Source organism: Lampetra fluviatilis, chromosome 30, assembly GCF_964198595.1.
Source record: "Lampetra fluviatilis chromosome 30, kcLamFluv1.1, whole genome shotgun sequence".
In the NCBI taxonomy this organism is placed as follows: Eukaryota; Metazoa; Chordata; class Hyperoartia; order Petromyzontiformes; family Petromyzontidae; genus Lampetra; species Lampetra fluviatilis.
Genome location: NC_136304.1, coordinates 8,602,221 through 8,628,079, shown reverse-complemented (window position 1 = coordinate 8,628,079; position 25,859 = coordinate 8,602,221). Strand labels below are relative to the sequence as shown.

The window sequence follows — 25,859 nt, the reverse complement described above, 5'->3', positions numbered from 1 at the left end:
TGAGGCAACGTACACTATGCATGTGCATTATCCGAGCCCTTTGAACTTGTCCTTTCTGTCTATTGTGTTTATTAAAATAGCCATACCAATGGCAATCCCTATTGAAGTACGCTGCCCTTTGTAGGCATGCATTTAAATAATGTATTATTTGGTTATTCGATTCCACGAAGCACTAAGACGGTAGCTATCCGAACGGTTAAAATTATTTAGATTTCTTTCAATTTCGATAGATTCTCTGATTAGTCTTGGCCAGTAGTAGCTAGTTTTGCACAAAACTTCAACATGATCAAAATCAATTGCGTGTCCTTGTTGGCACGCGTGTTCTGCTACTGCTGACAGTTGCATTTGGGAGAATTTAATATTTCTCTGATGTTCTTTTAGTCTCGTGCTGATCATTCGTCCTGTTTGCCCAAAATAACATTTACTACACGTGCAGTTAATCCTGTACACACCTTCTGTTGATAGCTTCGGTAATACATATTTTGTACCAGATATTAAATTCTGTATTTTATGCACCGTGCCAAATCTGACTGATGTTTTGTATTTCCAAACATATGGCTAGTTTATCAGTTACTCCCGCAATGCACGGTATTTTGATCGTTTTAATTACTTGGGCAGTTTCAATGCTCTTGTTATTTGATTTTGTTTTGGTATTCAATGCCCTGTTGATTTGTGCACCATTGTAACCGTTCATTTGCAGTGCTTCTTTAAGATGTTGAATTTTACTTCTCAGACTGTCACCATCTGACACTTTCTTAGCTCGATGAATGAGCGTCTTGATAAAAGCAGATTTCTGTGCAGGGTGATGGTGTGACTGCATTCAGATAGGCGTCATTATGCGTTTTCTTTCGGTGAACACTGTGTTATTTCACCATTTCTACCCCGTCCGAGCAGAATATCCAGAAATGGTAGAATTCTGTCAGCTTCCACTTCCATGGTGAACTGGATGGGTTTTGTGAATTGAGATGATTTAGAAATGCGTTCAGTGGATTTTTGCCGTGTGGCCAGACCACCAATGTGTCATCCACATATCTAAACCAAGCAGATGGTTTTAGTGCGCTTGAAGCTATTGCTTTTGTTTCAAAAGCTTCCATGTACAAATTCATTATCACAGGAGACAAAGGAGAGCCCATTGCTGCTACTTCCCTTTGTTTATAGAAGTCACCTTGCCACAAGAAGTCGGTGTTCTTTAAACAGTGTTCAGCTAGTCTTGGGATATCTTTGGCAAAACCGTTGGTCATTACCAGTGTCGAGTAATTTAATTGACTCGTTGACCGGAACCCTGGTGAACAGAGAGGTCACATCAAAACTTAGGAGAATATAATTAGGATTAAGCGTAATGTCTTTATATTCTTGGTTCTTTCGGTAAAGTCACGTAGAAGGGAAATAATACAAATAAAACAATAATTTTTTTACGACGTTTCGATTGCAACACAAGCAATCATCATCAGGTGTGAAAACCACAGCAAGAAATTTAGAAAAAAGTAGCGAAAGAACCAAGGATATGAATCCCTGCAGTCACGAAAGCTTTAAATCGAAACTTAATGTCTTTAATCATATTTACGAGATGTTCAGAGTTTTTGATGAACGAAGAGGTCCTACCGATGTAGGGCTGTATTTGTTTCGTTATGTATTGTGCTAATTTGTATGTGGCAGTGCCTGCTGTACTACCTATGGGTCTTAATGGGACATCAGGTTTGTGAATTTTTTTATTTGATGCCCTTGGTTTGATCAGGTATTGCTCTTCCTTGGGAATTGATGACTTGGCAATGGTTGCCATTGTTTTACGTTCCAAGGTGCTGGTTGGGTCTCGTTTAATTTTAAGGTAGGTACCTTAATCGAGTAAATCCTTGATTTTATGATCATAGTCCTCACGCGGCATCACAACAGTCGATCGGCCCTCATCAGCAGCAAGAATTTGGATATCTTTATTTGCTCTCAATTCTCTTAAGGATTCTGCTTCACTGAAGTTAATATTTGCACATGCATAAAGTACATTGCCTGAGTAATCCCCCCCCCCCACATTGTGCAAAAGCGCAGAAGGGTGGTCAACACATGTATGCCTCTATATAAGGAACAAAACAGGTGGACTTCTCCACAAATCTGGCTGTCGCCTGATGAAGCTAGTTGTAATTACTGGCGAAACGTCGTACTCAGATTGTAAATGTTGTGGCTTGGCTCTCCAACACATCGGTGTGCTGTACTAGTATACTACACTATACACTACTACACTACACTATACACTACACTAGATCACTTGCGTATATAAATGTGTCGTTAAACCCGTGGCTTGGCTCCAACACACCGGGCTGTACTAGTGACGAATTGGCAAGTTCTGTTTACGTGACAACCCTTACTAGTTAGTGGCTGTGTCGGGTGGTGGCCAGTTTTAACAATACCTTTATATATTTACGCGATCTAACCCAAAACCTCTATTATGGATAAAACTGTTCAGTCGCGTGTTTAAAAACATTTTAAAATTTGCTTTCCAACGTTTTTTGACCGCAGCTCTTTATATCCCCATGTATTATTAACAGCACGTGATCTGTCAGCATACAGTAGCTGTCTGCATCTCTCTGACACAAGGGCATTTGCGGCCATACTCCCATGCAATATTGACCACCGAGTGAAGCCCGCCTCAATTAAAAATGCCATCGAATGGATGAGTCAAGGATGAACAGGAAATGTTGCTTTGTTCATGTCACCTTCAGGGTTGTTTTGACGTTACACTCGCCGGTACTTAAAGAGCTTTGAAGTTACCGACTTGGCTGTCGTCACTGGTTTTACTCTGGCATGACACTTGATGTGTGCTTAAAAGACGCTGATACAATTGACTGTATCTGTAAACATGAATTTTGCTCCTCACCTACATGCACATGATCTCCTTGGGGCAATGTCGGAGTACTGTATACGTGTAACACGGTACTTTATGTTTAGCATGAGGATTTTCTCGTCTGACAGGAACAGAAAGTTACCATCGCGTATTTACAAGTGCAGCATTTGGGTGACATCTCGAGCATTGGCTTACAAATAGGCCACTTGCTGGGAAATCTACGCACAAAATATGGAATTGCGAATGTTTTTTTTGTATTTAATGAGTGGTTATACTGTACGTATATAATCTCTTCTGCACAGGTTGAGTTCACTTGATAGTAAAAACTGACACGTGCGGTGAAGGGGAAATTGCATTATCCTCACCCTATTAGGGTAAATTTGGTATTGTGTGCCGCTAAATTAAATCATGTAGTTTTATTTTTATAACAAAACACTTTTTATTCAAGAGTCTTCTTGAGCAGTGTACCTGAAGTGACTAAACAATGTTTATACATTACCAAGTTTTTATACAGAAGTTAAATAGTTTGTACACTAGGACACCATGGTAGCTATATGTTAACTACCTCGCCTGGTATGCAGGAGGCCATGGGTTTGATCGTGACCCTTAATGCCTGTATATTTGGAGTTTGCATGTCCTCGCGGTCGCATGGATTTTTCTCCAGGTCCTCCGGTTTTTCCCTCTATATTTAGACGCATGTGTTCAGACTGGCTGCTATACATTTCCACATGATGAGCCACTTCATTGAGCTTTCATTTGTGGCCAGGTCTCTTCTGAAAAAAAGAGCTATAATGCTCAGTGGGCCTTGCCTGTTGAAATAAAAATGTATTAGTTTAGAGTTTAGTTTACAAATAACATGGCAGATAAAATGTTAGGCTCAAGTTAATGCGAATTCCATAATTGCCCTGAAAATACATTTCACTTGCATCATGTCAAAATTTGAGTGTAAATTAGTCGGATATAAAACCTTTATCTGGAGTGCCGAGTTAATATTCAGAAAATTAAATTTCAGGAGCTCTGCCTGAGTAAAACGTAAATACAAACTAGTAGAATTACTTTCAAGATATGCAATCAATTGTGTTAGAATAGCCATTTCTTACAAATGCTTGCCATTTATTTTTTATTAATCTACAGCTGTTAACATTGAAAACGTGGTGCTTAAGTGAGGTGCTTGCTTGCAAGGAATTGAATCGGTTTTGTAGAAGCTCCCAATACGTGGAGCAACACATCGGACGTCGTATATGTACGTTGAACTTTTGTACGTAGCCAACCGTGCTAATTTGAGGCGTGTGGGAAGGACAACAATCTAAACGCAAAAAGCAGTTTTGGAGAAATGAGTTTTCATTTTCTTTGGGTCTTTCGGTAAAGTCACGTAGATAGAAAAATAATAAAAGTTTTAATTTGCAATCCTGGAGTAGCGATCCGGCTCGACCCACAACTTACTCAAGTGACTTGAGTAAAATCGGGGCAATTTTGATTCAAATAAACTCTACCGACTTTTTAATGTAAACCAGTAAATATTAAATACATATTCTATATAGAACCATTATTATTGCTCTGCATCAGTTAAAAATAGCGGATATCCTATTTTAAAAGATTGTTTGCAAATATTTTTATTCCGTCTGTGTACATTTCTAAAATGATTAGTGTAATCCTTTTTGAGGTCACAATTGAATGTGAGTGTAATGTGTATAGTTGAACTAAAAAAATGTTGTATAACCAAACTAATGGTTGGCTGCGTAAGGTGCAAAATAATTTCTACATACAAGCCACCTGAATTCGGTTGACTAAGCTTGACATGGACGTGGGCCTGCGATTGGAGGTCCAGTGGTTTACGCACTTGGAAAACCGGTGACCTGAGTTCGATTCCTGGCCAAGTCTGACATTAGTGGTGATTTTAATATCTGAGTTTGATTGTGGGCCCCACCCTTTAATTTGCAATGACCAGTGTAGTGAAACAAAGTCAAACAACCCCCAATGATCGATAGTGTGGGAATGTATTTGGTCAGCAATGGGGCTGTGGGTGTGACATCTCAGACCATGCAAGATATCGTGAACGGACTGCCCAATCGGATTATTTTTGTAACGGCGATCTGAAACAAATCCACATGGCTACTCTTGAAGCAGTCGGATATCAAATCTCGACATCCATTTCTAATCCGTTGCAATCCCTACAAATGCCATAAGAAAGCAGTGGGGCTGTACAATACAGATGGGCATTTACTTTATATATAGAAGTGCAAAGTATTTGATTTTCAGGTGTCAATTGTTCAAGAGTTTTCGAGTTTTGTGTCTGCTTTAGTCATTGTCTGCAGTTGTATTTTCTAAAGATTATTTTTGATAACAAATAAATCCGATAGTGATTTTTAAGTTTAAAGCACTTTTCAGAGAGGGAAGGTGACGGTTTTCACCAAGGGTGGCAGGAAATAGTTGCATGCTGGTTGGAAAGTTGGAATCTTGCAGAGAACTGACACACTTGCCAGAGTGAAAGGGCACCTGTTTAGGTTCTGGTAATGAAAGGTCATTGGCAGTTTAAGATTACAGTAAAGCTCCATGTAGATACTTGGCTCCAAGGGAAAAAACTACACCTTTGTAATGTTTATTATAATATATGGCTAGTGGCCGAGGCTAAGGAGAGTGGCAGTCAAAGGAGGGACAAGCCCCAACAGGCTGTCCTCTGTGGAGATGGAGTGGTAAATTAGCTTGTGTGCGGGAGCTAGATGGTTTTGTATGGCGCGAGATCTTGAGAGGTGGCCATGGCTTGGGGAGGCTTTCAACATCATATGATGTCTAATTATGTAATTATCTATCCACTGTTTGAGGAAGGCATCGCCATGCCATATCCATTCTTCTCCGTATTAAATGTGGCCTTTATAACCAGGCAATAGCCAATTTGAGACCAGATGCCTTTCAAGGCAGACCTGTATAAAACTAAATTTCACAGCAACAGGTTTCGGTGTACAAACAATTCCTTGAGATAAAACAAATGGGATAAGCAAAGAATGTCTTCGTGTAAACACAACAATATAACGTTATGGGGAAACATGGAAAAAAAACATCGTTTGAAATAATGTATAACTATTAAAGGGGCATTATGTGCTGCTTACCACATGGCTATGAAAAAAACCCCAACTCAAATAATGGACAAAATGTACAGACCCACGTTAGTACAGAATCGTAATCGTGGCATTTCTGAGCTGATTACAAGTGGGCGTGCTTAATTTTGGAGTACAAGTGGGCGATTATGGAGCGAAGTCTAGGGTAATGGTGACTGCCACGAGCATATGTAATCTATGTTCCTGCACATGACATGTCATTGTTGTGTTAATCTTAACCCGTCACTATTAACTCCTTGTAGTCGATGGGGTTGTAAGTGGAACTTGGTGGGAGGGGGGAGTGAGGGGGACATTGGGGTGGGGATTAGTGGGGAGAGGGGGGGCTGTCCAAAACGGCCAGGCAATTGCAATGTTAAAATCGGCTTGCTGCTCAACACAGAAAAAATGTTAATTGAGTCTAAATTAAGGGTCTTTAAATCACGGAGCTTTACGTGGCCTGTGGGTCTGGCTGCCAGCTGGAAGCGCTGTGTAGAATAGTGGCTGTTGATGGAGTCTTCGCCAGACCCTTCTTCCATGCAACGATGCTGCTGCCACTCTTACAGTCTGCAATTTGAGAAGCTAGGTCTGTTCACGCGGTTGGCTGTGAGAGGACTAACTACCACATTCATCCTCGTGTCATTCATTCCCAAACTCTCTGCAATCGTTACAACTAGTTCATCATCATTAGCCATGATCAATTGACTCCTACATGAAGGCATCCCCAAGAGCCCGCCATCCTTCATTGTCCCGCGATGCAACAGATGCATTGTTACTGTGTTTTATAACAGTGTAATATCGTTACTGCTGTGCATAATACACTAATTTTTGAGGTGTGAATTGTTAAGTATTTTTTAACTCTTACTGCTATGTAGTGAGATGCCATGGTGTAAGGGTTAGCACCGTTACTTCTGTATATCAAAATACTGTTTATTAACAGTGTAGTTAAACATTTCTCAATGAGAAAGCTTCCAAATTTTTTAAATAATTGTTGACCCTCATTTTCCGATTTTTAATCCGAATCTTTATTTATCCTGGAGGAATCCGATGGGCTATGAAGCTCTTTTTCACAGATTTCCAGTAGGGGGTGGATCAGCAAGTTACTAACAATACAAAAATATGTCGATTTGAATGTCGATTTGTGGGATCGCAACAAGGCCAATTTTTCACCCAGGAAGGCCTCCATAAGTCGGGAGACTACTCCCCTCTTGTCTTAAATGGTATTGTTTGGTCCGTTTCATACATTGGTGTTTTAGCTTCAGGTGTGTGAGAGTCTGTGAGATCCCTGGAGAAAACCCACATTTGAATGGAGAACACACAAAGTCCCGCAGATTCAAGCCACACGCAAATTTAAGCAACACTATGAATGAAATACATTTTAACGGAGTACATTTTTACACTGGCACATTCGGAATGATTTTACCGAATTTATTTTAAGCAACTATAATAGGAATGAAAGCAAGTTAATGTACATGGATCTGGATTGGCACGGTTGGCTATGTACAGTGTGAAAAGAAGTTCTACATATGTTTGACATTTGAAAGTTGTCATTTGCAGTTTGTAAATCAAAATTCATGCTTGGGTAACATTTTAGATGGCTTCATGCAAGCATGGTAATTAAGTTCGAAATTTTAATTCATTTTTACTTTATTTTCATGGTCCATTGTTCCAAGTCCCCATTTCCAACACAGATGTGCTGGTGTTGTGCTAGGCATCCTAGGCAGTTTGGAGTGCAGATATTTGTATGGCCACAGGTATTTGGTAAATGTCTGTTCTGGTTATCAGCCATGATCCATTCTCTTCTGTCGCCATCTCTCCCAGTCCTGCAATGCAATACTCATTCTACCTGCTGAAAAATTAACCCGTAAAAACAAAGTTTTTCACTATAAATCCTTTATATGCGTGTTCAATGGGCCACAACCCAGCCCACATTGGTCTTTGAAACGGGCGGCTAGAGTCCTCTCGTCCTCTGGCTTGAGATGGCTGCCACCTATGGGTCAGATGATTGCCTGCCACCATCAAGCAATTGGTAATTAAATATAATTTTTTTTTCCCTAAAAAGTGTAAAATTTTGGAAAAAATTTTCACGAAAATAAATTGTCACGCACAACGAGTGTGTGCAAAATGTCAGCTCGATTGGATCACGGGAAGTGGGTTAAAAAACGACCGAAAGATTTGCACGGTCGTAAGCGCGCAAGCAAGCAAGTGAACTTAATATAAAGGATTTAAAAAAAGAGATGATTTCACTTCGTCTCAGGGGTGTTCCCTCCTTTGCCTGCCACTCTCGTCATACTCTGCCATGAGCCATCGTCCATCAAGCGGTGTGCGTCCTCAAAACCCAATGACTTTTTTCAAGTCAACATGATGTCTGACTTGCGTATGTTCTCGATGTATTTTTAACTTAATTCGCACCATAACTAGCTAACTGTGCGAATGAATGCGTTCCTCTTCCTGCCTCTGTTCTACTTCCAAGCACGCATCTTGTCATGCCCGTTTGGGTAATGACCGGCAATTGAAGCTTATTGTTGCAGCCATAAATGTCAACTAGTCCTTTCTCATACATTTTTTGGGTTGCTCATGCAGGCTACCAAAATAAAATAGAAAATATGTAAACATTGTGTGTCGTATTTGAGTCTTTTCTGAAAGGGACCTCCATTTAAGTGTTTTCCCCTTGGCAGCTCTGTGTTTCAATCGTGTTTTACCATGCCGTTATTATGAGACTCCACAGGAAATTTAGAATTGTGAGTGGATGAATCAAATGTTTGGTATGATGGGCATCTGATTGATTCATTGATGATGGCCTTAAAACTTTGCATGACCTAATAAAAAATGTAATTATGATTAAAATTTAGGGAATTTTTTGGGCAATAACTGGTCAAATTCTATTTAATAAAAGCGTGAGTAATGGTGTAGCTATCCATTGCTCGTTGATATCAAAAATGCAAGCACGTAACCTTCTGACGGACGCTCTTTACACACCTATTGTGCGTTTTGGGTTCATTGGAAGTGTGGTCTGTTAGATGGGAGCGGAAGGCCAAGGTATGCATGTTCATAATTACATTGGCTCTGTTACAGCACGAGGTTTAATACACCTTTAATGCAAACTCCCTCTGAGAAATGTCAAATGGTCTCGGGTATAAAAACTCGACTCGCAATTTAATCATTTTACCTTGTTGTGTCTTTTAATAGTTATTCTTACGTGGGCGCATGGTTAAGAGGGCACCGTGACACCAATGTTTGTTCATCATGTCTCAGGAAGACATTAGTGAGCTTTCCCAATCTACGTCATCTCTATTTATGTCGTACTTCAATCCATCGTTTCGTTAATATGCATTATTTTTAGCGTGCTCTAATGCTTTGTATTATTGTGCCTTAATAGTTTTGTCAATACGACCTTACGCTCAGAAAATTGGAATAAATAAATGCATTTGCTCGTTATTGCTTTGTGTAAATCATTATAAAGGAACATTTATTGTGAGTAAATGTAGTGAAAATGACAGACCAAACAGAATATAAAGTTATTTAAATTCTACTTATTGGTAGTTAATTTTACATTGTCAAGGACATTTCAACATTAATATTTTTCCAGTTAATGTTGAATTTTTTTTCCCCACAAAATAAGTAATACAGGTAGTCCCCGACTTACGATGGTCCGACTTACGATATTTCGATCTTACGATGGCGATAGCGATATGACAAAATTGTAAAATATTTTACATTTCGCGCGGCAGGCAAACGCAGCAGCGTACGAGGTACGCTACTGTACGTTGGGACGCTGCCGGGATGTACTGTACGCATCTCCTGCCTTGTGTGGTGATGCCTCTCACTCTCACCAGCGGTCGGCGGAGTTACGTTGTCTTGGTGTTAGCGATACGTTCAATGCATGTATGATACGTAGCTTTAGTGATTCCATTTTAGGGTTACCACGATACGTTCAATGCATGTTAAAAGTTTTTTTTAGAGCAGATTGGATTGTTTCCTGAAATTTTTTTCTATTAAATTGCAGTTCATATAGGTAGGCTAAGAATTTACCTTGTTTTTTTACTTTACATTTTACTGTGCAATACAGTATTGTAATTAATAAATACATACAGTATATAGTTTACAATACGGTACTGTAAATTTCTCTGTTTTGCTAAATTATCACCATTCTTTAAGGCTCCTGGGTAGGCTAGGCCATTTTCGACTTACGATATTTTCAACTTACGATGGGGTCGTCGTAACGCATCTCCATCGTAAGTCGGGGACTACCTGTACTTCCAATGAAATAAGTTTTCTTAATTGAAACATTGTAAACTTGTCTTCATAAATGTTTGGCACAGAGGGTTCCAGTAGACGGGAATGCCGCTTAAACTCCTGAATCGCCACCGATTGGTGCGGTTGGTAAACTTCAAGTTATATCTGAAGTTTACTTGCACAGGACCAGCCTTTTCCCTAATTAAAGAACAAGCAAGAGAGTTACAAGTATGATGGAAATGAGACTGTTTTACTTCAAGTGCAGCGGCTAAGTTAGCATTAAAGATTCGAGAATTAAAACCAGCGTAACTGAGTTATGTGTAGAAAGTAAAAATAATCAAAATGATGCTACGCAGTTTAAACTCTCCCGGCAGAAATGATATTGCGTAAAACAAATTGATTTGTTACATCCATTATGATAACCAGTATCTAAAAGGAAGTTTGTTTTTAATTTGGATTGTATGAATGCTTTGTGCATTCGCTTAAGCAATGTTTTAATAGGAGAAAGTGGGTGTATGAACCCTTTGTGGAGGCTTATTAGGAATACAGATCAGGACTGCTCCAGTTAGCACAATGTTCTTGAAGCCCACGCAGCACCAGTTTTGCTGCGTCCAAGGGTGTATTTGACCAAGGTACACTTAATACACGTTACATAAGTTTTTTTCAAAAGTGAGTGTTCCGTGTTATTTTTAGAATGGTTGCAACAATGGCAAGTGCTGCTTGTCTAATTATGACTTGACTTGTATTAGTGTTCGATTTAGAAGGCGCACAGCCACGAGCAACTTGCTTTATACTAGTTTGTAAACCCAGTTCGCACCAATGCCTTGTAGAAATATATATTTTTTTACAATTTACTTGAAAAGGAGAAGTATTCAAAGCACCAGGATGTCAAGACGTCGCCATGTAAATGACAACAGTACATGTTACTTTCCATGACAGATTGAAAATGTGGACAGGGGGAGGGCTAAACATAGAACAAAGTCTGAAAAGTGCACAAAGAAACATGGAGAGGTGCACGTTTGTAGTTGCACTTGGGCAGCACACATTGCTAGAAGGGATGATGGCTGGTAATCAAACTACCGAGTGGCAGCCAAAATCAGCAATATGCCCTAGTGTACGTCCGTCGTCCTCCGTGGAAATGGCGCGATGGAATCTTGACTCGCTAGACCGTGACAGATGGCGGCGGTGGTTTGGAGGCTTTTTTGGGCAGTGGATTGATCATTGCTGCTGATCGTGATGGGTGTTTTTGATAACACGTGGACCTTTTTTAACTGTAGAAACTTGCAGTGTTTGTTCTGACAGTGCTGTCTTTGTGTTATGTGTACTGAAGCGAGGCGTGGGCCGCAAATGCACAGTGGTACACGCCCTACCCTATAAGTCCATCGACCAGAGTTCGATACGCAGCCCCAGATAAAGCCTTTTGCCAGTTGTATCTGAAGGTGTTGCTGACCCTCCCTCCCCTAGGTCGACACAGCCTTAAATGTACACTTGACGTGGAGTCTAAAAACATCAGCACTAGAGAGACAAAGATGGCTGAGCATGGCGCTTGCCACACCATGCCCCTCGTGCACTCTGCCAGCCTTGATTTGTGCTTGTTAGTAGCACTTGCCCCAAATAGTCTTAAGATTACACTCGTGTCTTTGTCTTTGTGTGTTCCAGGACAACTCACTGGTGGTGTGGAAGGAGATTGACCTCACACGACTGAGTGATAAGGAGCGGCGCGACTCCCAGAACGAGATCGATATTCTGTCCTTGCTGGAGCATGCAAACATCATCTCCTACTACAACCATTTCCTCGACGGCAATGTCCTGCTCATCGAGCTGGAGTATTGCAACGGTTTGTGACGTGCCCTCGGGGCCCCAGTTTTGGCGTGATATCCTGGGGAAAAAAACTTGACAACACACATTCTCACTCTGAAGAAAGTATGCTTTTTGATTTAGAGTAGACATATGAAGTGACTGAGACTTGCATTATTAAGTTCATTAATTGGCTATTTGTATGGGAGATGATACAATGAAAACCATTGAAACTGGATTGTGAAGTGTTCCTAATGGGGCTAGCCTGGGTTACATTAACATATGTATGTGGGCTATCAAGTATTTTCTCATGACTTTTTTCAACTGTGTTCCCATTGTGGGGAATTACTTTGAGGCATACACACGAATGCCTCATTAAGTGAAGAGACGAAAGTTAATCTTCAAGCAATATTGGTTACCACTGAGATGACCTATAGAACATTTCTGTAAATTGTCACCCTCTACTGAAACACACCTTCCTCATGCCAACATCTGAGGTCTTGTGTTGGTCCTTAAGTAGTGACCACCACTGCTTTCACAAGATTAATTACCATGCCACAATCTTCCACCTTGAGCTTCATTCAGATGTCCGAACAGATGGCATTCTATTTCGATTTAAAGCTTTCGTGACTGCACGGATTCGTATTCTTGGTTCTTTCGGTAAAGTCGCGTAGAAGGGAAATAATAAAATAATAAAAATTAAACAATATAATTATCACGACGTTTCGATTGCAACACAAGCAATCATCATCAGGTGTGAAAAACACAGCAAGAAAATGTAAAAAAAAAATGCAAAAATGTTCTTGCTGTGGTTTTTCACACCTGAAGATTACTTGTGTTGCAATCGAAATGTCGTGAGAATTGTATTGTTTTATTTTTATTATTTTATTATTTTCCCTCTACGTAACTTTACCGAAAGAACCAAGAATAAGATGGCATTCTGAAGAGGGCTATGTCTGGGCTGTATGTGGGCTTCCCATTCAGGCTTTCTTATCAGTTCCAAATACAGTGTGGGTGTGCATCATCATGTTGCCACAATTCGCCCTTTTGCAGCTTCATTAAGGTATCTCTTGTCTTTACATTATCGGGAGAACAAAAAATAACAACGTCAAACACCGTTCTCATGTCCACTTGTGTAAGGCTGCTTCCATCTTTGCATGATCCCACTGACATCTTGCAGCAAAATCCGAAAAAGAAATGTTGCACATGGCTTCCAGCATAATGCACCAATCACCATGTAATATTGTCCAAAATGACACGGACAGGTTATAGAATTATGAAGTGTCTTTGCAATTGAAACAACCTTCTGTATGTGGTAAATGCATGTGCATTTACTTGTGCTGTATACTAATCACGTGTTGTGAAACTCTCCCCTCCCATTGAGCGTTGAGGTGCCATGCCCTGGCCTCACCACGAGAAGGCGGTACGATCAAGTGCTGAATAATCTCTGAACTTGCTTCTTTATTTGGAGAGTTGGCCCCCTCCACACGTGTGGGCTTTCTCCCACAAACGGTTATTCATTGGCTGAAAACATCTTCATCAATGTGCCCATTGTGCAGCATTGTGTGATGCAGTTACATCTAAGACACTGTATATAAACTCAATATTACTATTAATGATAAGTATTTCTGTGTATACATTGTGTGTAAATGGTGACAATGTGCGTAAAGGAATTGTGAAGTGTATTTCATGAATGTGATGTATGTAGAGTGAATGTTGCATTGTTTTGTTTTTGAAAGGTCTTAATATTTGCTCCACAGGTGGCACATTGTATGAGAAAATCATAAAGCAACATGGAGCATTTTTCCCAGAAAAGGTAAATTACACATCTCTCTTAAGTGAAAAATGAATTGAAAACCCACACATGGTGATACACAATGGCTTCTATACATACACAGATGGCAGTTCTGCAAATGCTAATGCGGGTATTACCGGCGGTATCTCAGTGGGGGCAGGACTGTGGCAGAGTGTTTTGTGCATTGTGCTATGAACCTGCCAAACTCTGTAACCTTTTGCGGCCATGGTTAGCAGTGGCGAGTACTATCTCAACTGGTCTTGTGCCACCCCCTCCTTGGCCAACCTTCACTGACCAGCATGGTAAAGTAACCACCTTGACCAACATTGCTTGGACAAGCCTTCATCCAGCAGTGGATTTACAAAGGAATGTAAATGATTATTCGTGCATCTCATTTTAAAATTCGGAGAATGAAATGGTTCTCAAATGTTCTTTTGTAGGACATCGTGTGGTACTTTTACCAACTTGTGTCTGCAGTGGAGCAGATCCACAACTTCAAAATTCTTCACAGGTGAGAGTTCCTTGCTCTGTCTAACCAGGTAGAATCAGAACTTGCATCTTCTTCCTTGAATTGGTCTTTCTTCAAGCTTTTCTTTCTACACTCATCATTGTTCTGGGTCCTCTCCATGCCTCCTCCACATTCCTTCATATCTTGGCTCTCTGCTTGGACCCACATCTCTCTGTCTTGGCCTTACTGCTTTTATGCTCGCCCTCCCATCTTCTGATGTTGCTTTTTTCTCATCTTGTCATAGCCATCAGAGTCGATTTTCTTTCAGAATGTCTGAGATGGGTATCTCTCTTGACTCCTTCCTTGCCTTTTTGGAATTTCCATAATCTTGATTTGATTATATTCTTAGGTTTTTTCGGTAAAGTCACGTAGGTAAAACATCAAAATTAATGAAAATAAAATAAAATAAAACAAAAATCACGACGTTTCGGAGGCAACACAAGTCTCCGTCATCAGGTGGGACCGTCACAGCCGAAGTAGCTGCATCAAGTGAGGCAATGATTCAAGATGTAATCCCTTATAAGCAAGTTGAAGGGGGGAGGAGAGGGGGGGGAGCTCATCAGAATGCTCCCCCCCCCCCTCTCCTCCCCCCTTCAACTTGCTTATAAGGGATTACATCTTGAATCATTGCCTCACTTGATGCAGCTAATTCGGCTGTGACGGTCCCACCTGATGACGGAGACTTGTGTTGCCTCCGAAACGTCGTGATTTTTGTTTAATTTTATTTTCATTAATTTTGATGTTTTACCTACACAGTGACTTTACCGGAAAAAACCTAAGAATATGATTCCTTGCAGTCACGAAAGCTTCAAATCTAGAATTGATTTGATTAATGAAAGTGTATTTTTGTGGTTGTTATTTCCCCCCCACCCCCCCCCCCCAAGTTAAAGGGATATATGGAAATAAACTCTTAGCAACAATTTTAATTGTCTTTGTTTTATTTCAGGGACATAAAGACACTGAACATTTTCCTTACCAAATCGGACCTGATCAAGGTCGGCGACTTTGGCATTTCAAAGATTCTTGACTCAAGGAGTCAAATGGCGGAGAGCGTAAGTACACCTACCCTCTTTGGCAACGTATTCCAATGTTAGGGTGCCGACAACCCATAGGCAGACGCGCACATAGTAGCCGAAGGGATGAATTGGAGGAGCCCTATTTGTGGCCAGCTGTTATCCTCGAATACAGCTGACATGATTACGGTGTATATTGTCTGACTTGAGCTTATTGAAGTGAAGTGATCTTGAAAAGTGTACCGTTGGTTCACAGAAAAGTGTGGACATCTGTGGCCTTTTATGTTCTAGTAATGACAAAACGTGTATCTTTGATGTTTCAAGCAAAGCCTTCACATACATGTTAACACGGTTGGCTACATACGGTGCGAAAGAAGTTCTACATACATACATGTGGCCTTGTCACATTATTTCTGGTGTCTGTCGTGTAGTTCATGGCAGTTCATACCAGTTGTCGTGTCCTGGATACCATTTAAAGTTGTTCATCACCATCGAGTGTATTGCTTGTTTCAAATTTAATGCCACCTTGAGTCATAGTTAATGTTCGATTTTACTGGGCTATTTCAGGGGTTTCTCTTCCCTGCTATGTCCATATTGTTAATAAAATGAAGCCTAAATTTAGCCCAATTACAGCTTCTAATGTTATTATTTATTTTACATAGTAAAGAAAATACGGGCTTGTATATTTGTATTACAAAAGCAATGTAAAATAATGATAACAAACACCATTTAAACCTTAAAAATAAAACCTGCCAAGCTAATTTTGGACTGCACAATCCAATGCGACACCAGGTACGACGACAGTACGCTACTAGCCTTGGACTGGTAGGCACACGGTGTTTGTGTGCAGCGTAGAAACTCGGCTGGCAAATGCGTCGGCTTGGCTTTGCATGCTGTTACATTTTTGAGCTTGGAGTGCGATTTTTATTTCTCCTCTTTTCAAAAATGTTTATCCCCGTGCTCTGTGAGATGCGGTATCTCCACCCGTGTGGTTTAGAGCAATGCACCTTATTTTCACTCGCTCGAGATGAAGAGGTGAAGAGGTTTCGATTTAAAGCTTTCGTGACTGCAGGGATTCATCTTCTTGGTTATTTCGGTAAAGTCACGTAGAAGGGAAATAATAAAATAATAAAAATAAAACATAATAAAATAATTCTCACGACGTTTCGGCCAGTCTTTCCGACAGACCTGAGGACGGCTGATTGCATTGTGGACGAAACGTCGTGAGAATTATTTTATTATGTTTTATTTGTATTTTATTATTTCCCTTCTACGTGACTTTACCGAAAGAACCAAGAAGGTGAAGAGGTGCGCGCGAAGTCTGTTGGTTCATTATTCTACCGCGGATGGCTTGTTGTTAGATTTAAGTTGACGGTGTTTTACTAACAGAGTCGGGGTTTGCTATTAAATTCACACCTGTGAGTTTGTCCTCATCTCCATGGTGTACTCTCTTTTAAAAAAGGCGATCCTCTAATTCATACTCCCATTTTGTCGTTCGTATATACTGCGCATATTTTTTTTTGCCATGTGAACAAGAGCTGTGCTGAACATTTTGTGTTTATTACACGTTAGAATTGAACGTTGAACATAAGTCATATTTTCTTGATATAGTCAATTGCCCAGTGATGTTTATTCGGGGCTCTGCATGTAACCGATTCTTCGGTCCATCAATCGAACTCCTACACTGTCAAGGTATCGTGTCATGCACAATGCAAATTCTATGCTAATGTTACATTTAAGCTAATGTTAGTAGACAAACCTGTTCAAACGATACGTCGTACAAAACAAACAAGATGGTAAAACCACGAAAGATTTTGCAGCCGCTTGTAATCCGAGTGAGGTTTTCCAGCGTCGGTCGCATGTTGAGCCGCATTCGCGGTGAAAGCTTTGAGAGAATAAATGCTCAAAGCGTAGCCCATCCCCGAAAACCGAAATTGTAAGATGGTAAAATTATGGTCTGAGATTTGTCTAAAGCCACCGTGTGGGGGTTAATCGGTGCGTGTGTGACTGTGTGCTTCTGCAGTACGTGGGGACTCCCTACTACATGTCTCCGGAGCTGATCCGTGGAGACAAATACAACACCAAGTCGGACATCTGGGCCATGGGCTGTGTGCTCTACGAGCTGCTCACACTCACCCGCACCTTCGATGCCACTGTGAGGAGGAGATATGAGGATTCTGCTGTTGCTATTATATAGCTTTTTCTAATTCTGTTGTCCGGGGTTATGTATGTATGTTGAAGTTCTTTCACACCGTACGTAGCCAACCATGCTAATTGAAGGTGCGTTAAAAGAGGTGAGGGGTGGCCTGAGTAAGACGAAAATGCGGATAATGCAAAGGTGTGTAACTTGGGCTATAAAAAAACACTGTTTACTTACATAGACTGCGGAGGGAGACGTATCCTTTACTTGGTGCCCATGAAACTGCAAACATTTTACTGAGGCCGACCACCTCCCCCCCGCCCCATGAGCGAAGAGCAGCTAATAACCCAGCGCATGCCCAATTATACTTTTTTTTTTCTTAAGCATGTTTAATTTCAACCTGGATAATCGAGAGTTAACTATACCACCAACTTGCACTGTTCAGGATCTCGGAAGCAAAGCAGGCTTTTGCCTGGTTCATACTTGGTTGAGTGAGCGCCTTGCAATGCCATGTGTTTGAAGGCTTAGGGCAACATGGTAGCCAAGAGGTGGTTAAAATAGGGTATCATTGTAATGTGTGTGTGTTAACACTTATTACCTGGTATCTGTGGAGTGGTGGTATTGTTTGTTGTTATGCTATGACCCTGGCGACGCGGAGTTCATTACCCAGCCACGGCTACTGTCAGTGGTGAGCGATATCTGAACCGATTCTGACATGGCATGGGGAGGCCTTCATCCAGCAGTTGTTTGAAAAAGTTATGTAATTTTTAATGATGTATGGGTGTGAAACCTAAGGAAAATTGTGCTGTAAAGGTATGAAATGTGGACATTCTTTCCGTTTTTAGAACCCGCTGAAGCTGTGCTATGAGATCATTCACGGCAAGAAGCAGGTGGAAATCGATGACCAGTACTCGAAGGAGATCAAGGAAGTTGTACAGAAGTGTCTGCAACAGGTCTGTGATGTCTGTGGGACACCATGCTCCCTGCCCACTCTCGTCTTCAGCCCTGGGATCATTTGCACCATGTGTCTGCAATACAACGGGCAAATGTTTCATGTCTTGCATATAATAAAAATCCCATTTTCAAAGCTCGAATGTAACGGCGTGCAAAGCCATGCTGACTTGTCCGGCTGTCTCTTCACTGCATGGAAATGTATCGTGCCAGACAGTCCCAGTAAAGTACTGTCTTCTGCATTCACAATTGTAAGAATTGTTTTGGGATATTTGTTAGTGTCAGTAGTGTTTTAATATTTTAGTGTGTGACATATTTGGGTAAATTTGGTCTTACTGGAAATAAGAGCTCGCTGTTGAGACAGCTGCTGTGGAACCGTGAGCAGCGCACGAGGCTCAAGTGTGGCTACGGTTTCTCATCGTCCAGTGTGGGCTTAACGACAACGCCTTCCAAATATTTTAGAATTGTGCTCGCCACCTGAGTAGATATTGATTCGGCATCTGCACTCTTGTGTGTACGTCCGTGTTTTACACCACCTTTTAAATTCACAGTTGGTGCCGGTGACTGGTGCTCTTAACCATTTTCCACAATCAGATAACTCATGGGGGGGGGACTCCCTTAGTCCAAATGTACAAGTTGTCGCAACAGCCGCTTCATCTCCTCCGTTTTCCCCCTTTTCTCTTGCAGTTTACCTTTTGCAAATTTTCCCATACGACCTCTCATAAATGTTTGCTTGTATTCATGCTCTCTCACTCAACACTTTTTTTTTCCATTATCCATAATAAGCACACCAGCACCTGGACATAAGACGGGCATTGGCATTGAAGTCACATGCCGGTTAATCTGACTGCGCCTCATTGCTTGAGGGTTCTGATGGCTGTGGTAAAAAAAAAATCCCTTTTCTTGGCTTTATTTATAGCACAATACTGTTTAACGACTCGTTTTCAGTAAGCGTAACACATTTTTTCTTGGCCCCCTACTGTGAAACGACTGTAAACGATTTTTGGGTTGTGCATTGTAGTAATCAGGCCAAATTTCTGTCATAAGACCCAGCCTCCACCTGTCATAGCCAAACGTGTATGAAACAATTTTAATGCACCAATTTTTATTGTTTTAGCTCAACGATGAGTTTGAAAGCAAATTCGCGCAGCCAAATCTAGCACTTACAATTGACAGTTCACTTGAGATTGATTCAAGTATCTTTGGGGAAAATCCAGGAATCTGGAAGTCAAAATTACTTCCTAGATTTTTTTTTCCTGTAAATTTGGTTGAGAGTCCTGCAACTCACTGGTGTGTGAGCCGGAACAAAAGTAATTGGCGTGTTAAACGCTTGTCCATGTCACAGTTTCATTAGTTTGGCTACGACGTGTCGCGGAGCATCTTGTGAACAGATCATTGAGCCGAACTCAAAATTATGGAACGGTTTTCGTTAGTTTTGCTTTAGGGGGTGATGTCGCTGCTATGTGCAATCCCAATGAGTATTTTGCTGGTAAATGTAAAAAATTTCTAAATTTGGACAAAGATGCAGGCACACAATGGCACACTCTTTTCGAATGACATCACCGGATTTTTTGCATCCACTGCGAAGCAGACTGGTGTGTGTTTGTTGTGTGTGGTCAATACACTGGCAGTATTAATGAGGGCGGCCTACTGGACTCGTACCGTGTGAACCCCCTGCGAGAAGTGCAAACGTTGGCCGCCCGGATATGTCGCCACCTTGTCATGACAGCAGTGGCTGTGTCGTGTTCCATAGGACGCGGAGCAGAGGCCTACGGCTGAGGATCTGCTGGAGATGTCGCCCATCAAGACGCGTAGGAGGTCTGAACATCATCGGAAAACATTCCCACATGGCACCATGTTAAGCGTAGATTTGAAGTTTTCGTGACTGCAGGGACCCATACTCTTTGGTTCTTTCGGTAAAGTCACATAGTTGGAAATAAAATAAAACGAATCACGACGTTTGGTGGGACAACCACGGCAAGAAACAACTGCTGGTGTTGCGCCCGAAACGTCGTGATTTCATTTATTTTAATTTATACCTACGTGACTTTACTGAAAGAACCAAAGAGCATGTTAAGTGTGTGTGCAGTGGGCTATAACAGTCCCTTAGCTTTGGCATGTTAAAATGTTACAGATCGTATGCAGCTTAATGATATTATATACATACAGTACAGGTAGCAGACTTGGGTTGGAGACATTACTTTATCATAGACGGACGATGGTCAAGAATAATAGTGGTAGCTAAGCAATGAAATGCATCTGAGGAAGTGGAGCAATGAAATCCGATCATATATGAATGTTGTAAAAGGTTTTTACCCTTTTATCTGGCAACATAACTGACACCTTTTTTACAAGGGATTATGTTTGCATTAACCACAACACTTGCGGTCAAAATGCAAACAAAAACACAACTCTGATAATGTATGCACTGTCCTTGAAATTGATTGGTCCACACCCGAGACAGCTTTTCTTGGAGCCCATTCTTACATGGTGTTGGACCAGATGACGCCAAAAGGCGCACAACTCAAAGACAACGCACCATCAGAGTATTGAGAGCTCGGGGTAAGCATTTACATTGAGACCTATGAATGGTTAGGTGAATTGCTCCATTGCAGGATTGTGGAGGTGGCTTGGAGAGGAGTTTATACGGCATTGGATTCACCATGGCTGATGATGAGGAAACGTTATATAAAGCGGGTTAAGAATAATGATTAGCTTGATATAACAATGTTGTCATTCTACTTCTTAATGAAGGCATCCCCATGTTGTGTTCGTTATGGGAAGCTGTTCGACCATATTTCACCACACTGGTCAGCTGGCTTGGTGAAAAGGGTCAGAGTCCAGGGCCAGTTGGGATATCACTTGCCACTGGTGTTAGTCATGTCCAGGAATGGAACTTAGGTTGCTACATTCATAGCGAAGTGCTTGAACCACTACGTCACTGAATCCTCCCTGCTACCCCCCCCCCTATTTATAGGGATGGCAAAACTGGTTTAAATATTTTGTAACTGGCATCAGGAGGTTCGGTGCTGAGGAGGAGAACTGGCTACGTTCAATTTCGATGTAAAGCTTTCGTGACTGCAGGGATTCATCTTCTTGGTTCTTTCAGTAAAGTCACGTAGAAGGGAAATAATAAAATAATAAAAATAAAACCTAATAAAATAATTCTCACGACGTTTCGGCCACAACGCAAGCAGCCGTCCTCAACGCAAGCCTCGACAGACCTGTTCTTCACCTGAGGACGGCTGCTTGCGTTGTGGCCGAAACGTCGTGAGAATTATTTTATTATGTTTTATTTTTATTATTTTATTATTTCCCTTCCACGTGACTTTACCGAAAAAACCAAGAAGATGGCTACGTTTAGTTTCAGTTTAATTTCTGTTTGATTTATTTGGTAAAGCCCTGGGAGCCATTCGGCTCTTGAATCTGGTGCAACCGCAACAAACAAAAAACATGAACACATGAAAACATCTTAAAGTGACTATGCGCAAACAGAAAAATCCAGGAAAAAACTGCAAAGTCTTCCAGGAAAAAAAGGACCGTACACCAACGCTGTGCAAAAATCCCAGTGGGATGCAAGTCAAACAACAACCACAAGACAACTTAGATTAAAGCCATCATTCTAACTCAGTACTACAACAAAAAACATGGCCAAACCAAAAAACTTTTTGAAATCGCCAAAATAAAGCCATAAGCAATGTAACAGTGTACATGCTCGCCCGAAACCATTGAGCGTGGACCGACCCACCTGGCTCCCACCATCTTGTGTGTGGTGCACCGATTTTTGAGTGGTTCACAAATTAAATTTGTATTTCCGTTCAGGGGGTGTGGATTGGATACATTTGTCGCATTTTGTGGAGAGTCAACTGTGGCTTTTTTGCTACGAATGAGTCACCACCACAGAAATGTGGAATTACACTCTTTGGGCTTGGGGTTGTCAACAAAAACAACAAAATCAACATTGCCCCATGTGCATTTAAGCATGAAACCACTGACTTAAAAATTTTGGAGAAGTACTATAATTAGCATCGCAGTGCATTTCATAGATTATATTTTCTTTGCAGTGAAGCCACAGTCCCTTAGCACTGATAGTACATGGCTTGCTGTTGAGTAATGCTTGATAATGAACAGTGGTAAAAGAAATGTAATGTGACGAATAAACCCCTATGGTAATTTTGATGAGTGTTCATACCATGTTTTCTAAAAAAAGAATCTTCCCAAAAAGCAATATTATTCACAATTCCTTCATGATCTGGATTGGAACATATGATGCATTAACTATGAGCTGACTAGGGAAGGGTTGAGTACTCTGACTACATTGTGCTTATCTTGCCTATAAAAGTATTTTTTTGGGTGTCTATCTCTGTGTATGCATGTCCTTCTAACGCTTTTAACTGACAAACTATTTTGTTTACTCCATAATAAAGGTTTTTTGGGTTAGATCGCGTTATTTATTAAAGATTTGTCTTTTGTAAACGTGACACATTTTTACTGTTTGGCCGTGTCAGGTGGTGGAAGGGTTACGACACATAAATAACGCGATCTAACCCAAAAAAACCTTTATTATGAATAATATTGGTCGCGAAAGCCTACGTGTGGTAAACTATTTTGTTTCCGTTTTAACAAAGTACACACATACAACAAACTAAGCCCCCGGATGAACACTTGCTGTTTGTTTTTGCCCTTGGTCCAATCTAAACTAAGAAAATCACACTTTGTAACAATGTACGCTGATCATAATTATAACTTTGAGCGTGGCAAAGCACGTGTCTGCACATGCGCGGAACGCCAACTCGCGGTTGCCCCTCTATAGTAGTATCTACTATATATCTACTGTAGAGTAGGTAGATGCTACTGTAGAGTCTGTCGATACTGCTGTATTGTATGTAGGGTGTGTAGGTTTATATGCCTACAAAATAAAAATTGGGTGAGGGGGGGTAAAAACATTTTGGAGGGGGGAGATGGTCGCGAATTTTTGGAAACCTTTTAGATCAACTGTTTACCCCCCCACTTTCTATAACGTTTTGATTCAGGCCTTCTGTAAGGCCCTTATAATTTTCCTAATGGACAAAGGGACAGACAAACAGAATGCCGGGCTTTTATAATAGCTTAGTATTTGTGTATGCATATGTTATGTTTTTTAAGAGAAGACAAGTTTGAAATAATATGTATTTTTCCCTGGGCAAAGCCGGGTACTTCCTGCTAGTCTGTTACATAACTGCCTTTGTTCCCTTTGTGAAGTGTAATCCAATGAAATTCGTATTTCTTTGGAAATTCATGTTGTGGTTAACACGACAAATACTTTTAATATTTAATGAGGTGGTTGCTTTAGAAAGGTAGCATCATACGAGAGAAATGCCCTGCTTGTCTTCCAATGCTTGATCGAGTTTACTTTCTTTTTACATTGGGATAATGTTCCGTCTGTTATTAAACAACTTTCAAAATGCTTGTATACTAACTCCCACTCTGTATACAGGGCAGTTTTAAAGCAATTTACTGAAGACTATTTTCAGGAGGGATCTGTAGAGGGATTTTTAGCCAGTCCACTCATCTGCGTTTGGCTTTGTGCTCACAATTCTACTTTCGGACATTAATTACTTGGGTTTGTCGTGATTCGGTGAAACTACAATATATATCGTACAATACACGGTCCGCTATTATATTGCCTGTCGTACCGATTCATTTTTATTGTCATTTATGATTGATTTTATTTATTTTAAATGTTATTCCCCGATTTAAAATAACGCAATAAATTAAAGTTATAAATTAACGGTGTTTTCCATTGGAGTGCTGTTATCCATGGCATAGCAGTAATATGTGAACATTTAATTAACAGTATTTACTGATTGGCCATGTCGGGTGGTGGAGGATTACGACACATTTCTAAATAACGCGATCTAACCCAAAAACGTTTATTATGAATAATATTGGTCGCGAAAGCCTACGTGTTAAACTAACGGTATGTATATTAGAAGCAATTCAGATTGTAATCTGGCAACGAAAATTAAGAGACTTTTGGCAGGCTTGCATTCCGTGAACTGCAGTTGAGTAACTTTAAAATCCTGTATTCATACCAGAAGTGCAGCGACGCACAAAACAATACAATAAACGTGCTAAATACAATTGCGAAGTTACAGGAAACTGATATTGTCGATAATCGTCATCGTGAAACGCCAATATTGCGGCAACCCTACGAATTTGAACGTAACCCAACTGGCGGCGGCCGTCTGTTGTCGGTGAGGCGGCTGGCGAGTGCTGTGCACAGCTCAAGGGGACGGCTGTGCTTGTTCCTCCCCTCAGGCCAACTCTGACACGGCCCTCTCCTGCTGCCGGCTTGCATGCTGTCCCCTCGGCTTGTTTGCCTCTCCTTGCTTTCATCTGCCTACCTGCACTGGCCTGTCTCTGGGCTGGCTTGGCTGCTGGAACCTTGGCGTAGTTTCTCTGCCTGCGAGTCCGGTAGTATTACACCATGGTATTGTTGGCTTGGCCTGGGGTTTAGTGTTGTTTTGATGGCAAGAACTTTGCTTCTCTTTAGATTACTTTGTGTGTCGATCGATGGTTCCCAACGTTTCTCGATCTGTGGATCACCTATGAGCACTTAAAATATTCTCGGATTGACATGCAATGAAAGTAATTGTATCCCTCCGTTCCGTGGACCACTTCCCCCAGGCTGACGGACCACATGTTGGGAACCGCTGCTATATAGATCATAGTGGGTGGCGTGGAGGAGCAGTGCTTAGGGCACTGCGCTATGAACTTGGCGACTAAAATTCTATTCCTGGCCATGACTAACATCATTGGCGAGTGATATTCAGAGCTGGGCCTGTGTCCCATCAACCACCTCGGCCCCCCCCCCCTCCGTTACCCCAATCTCCAACTGGTACTGACCAGCTTGGCGACGTATGGCCAAAACAACCCCCATGACCAATACGTTGTGGGGAGGCTATCCAAAATTGGATTGACAAATGGCTGTAAATTATTTAATGTTCTTATACATAATTTGGCCTATACAACTTTTAGAAAGTATTATGACTTTTTTCATGTTCATTTCTAACAATGCTGAAGTCCCCGCCAAGCCACACTTAACCATCTAACACTCTTGTTCTAATTCTCTAAACCTCTTGCTTTATTAATACGGCGCTGTGCACATACACTGACTTTCAAAAAGATGTATTGCTAAATAAATTAATTTAAGTAAAACTTATCGCTTAAGAAATTACCCGATGGTCTGGATATGGTGAGGTTGTAGCTGTTGTTGTTTTTCATCGATGCCTGATGCCCAACTCCCTTGCCCGTTCCACCACCAGGGAAATGGAGAAAAATGTTTGGCGGCTAAACGAGCCTGCAAGACGCATAAGGTAATTATCAAATGTCGACACAAATCCACTTGAGTGTAAACGCACACTAATTACACTTCTAAAAAAAAAATTGGTACGGATAGATACGCGCTCATGTTTTAAATGAGCTTAACGTGAATCGCTTGCATTCCTTTTC

At 41.0% G+C, this 25,859-nt stretch overlaps 1 protein-coding gene across 5 annotated transcripts in view; it reads left to right on the top strand.

The window, feature by feature from the left end:
* NEK9 (NIMA related kinase 9) overlaps positions 1-25,859 on the top strand; it is a 54,602-nt gene that overhangs the window by 9,497 nt on the left and 19,246 nt on the right. For all 5 annotated transcript variants that reach the window (XM_078870533.1, XM_078870530.1, XM_078870534.1 and 2 more), the window contains exons 3-10: positions 11,821-11,998; positions 13,719-13,774; positions 14,194-14,264; positions 15,208-15,313; positions 17,298-17,429; positions 18,260-18,367; positions 20,119-20,183; positions 25,673-25,723. In XM_078870533.1, coding sequence (XP_078726659.1) covers positions 11,821-11,998; positions 13,719-13,774; positions 14,194-14,264; positions 15,208-15,313; positions 17,298-17,429; positions 18,260-18,367; positions 20,119-20,183; positions 25,673-25,723 — 767 coding nt within the window. The remainder of the gene's footprint in view (positions 1-11,820; positions 11,999-13,718; positions 13,775-14,193; positions 14,265-15,207; positions 15,314-17,297; positions 17,430-18,259; positions 18,368-20,118; positions 20,184-25,672; positions 25,724-25,859) is intronic.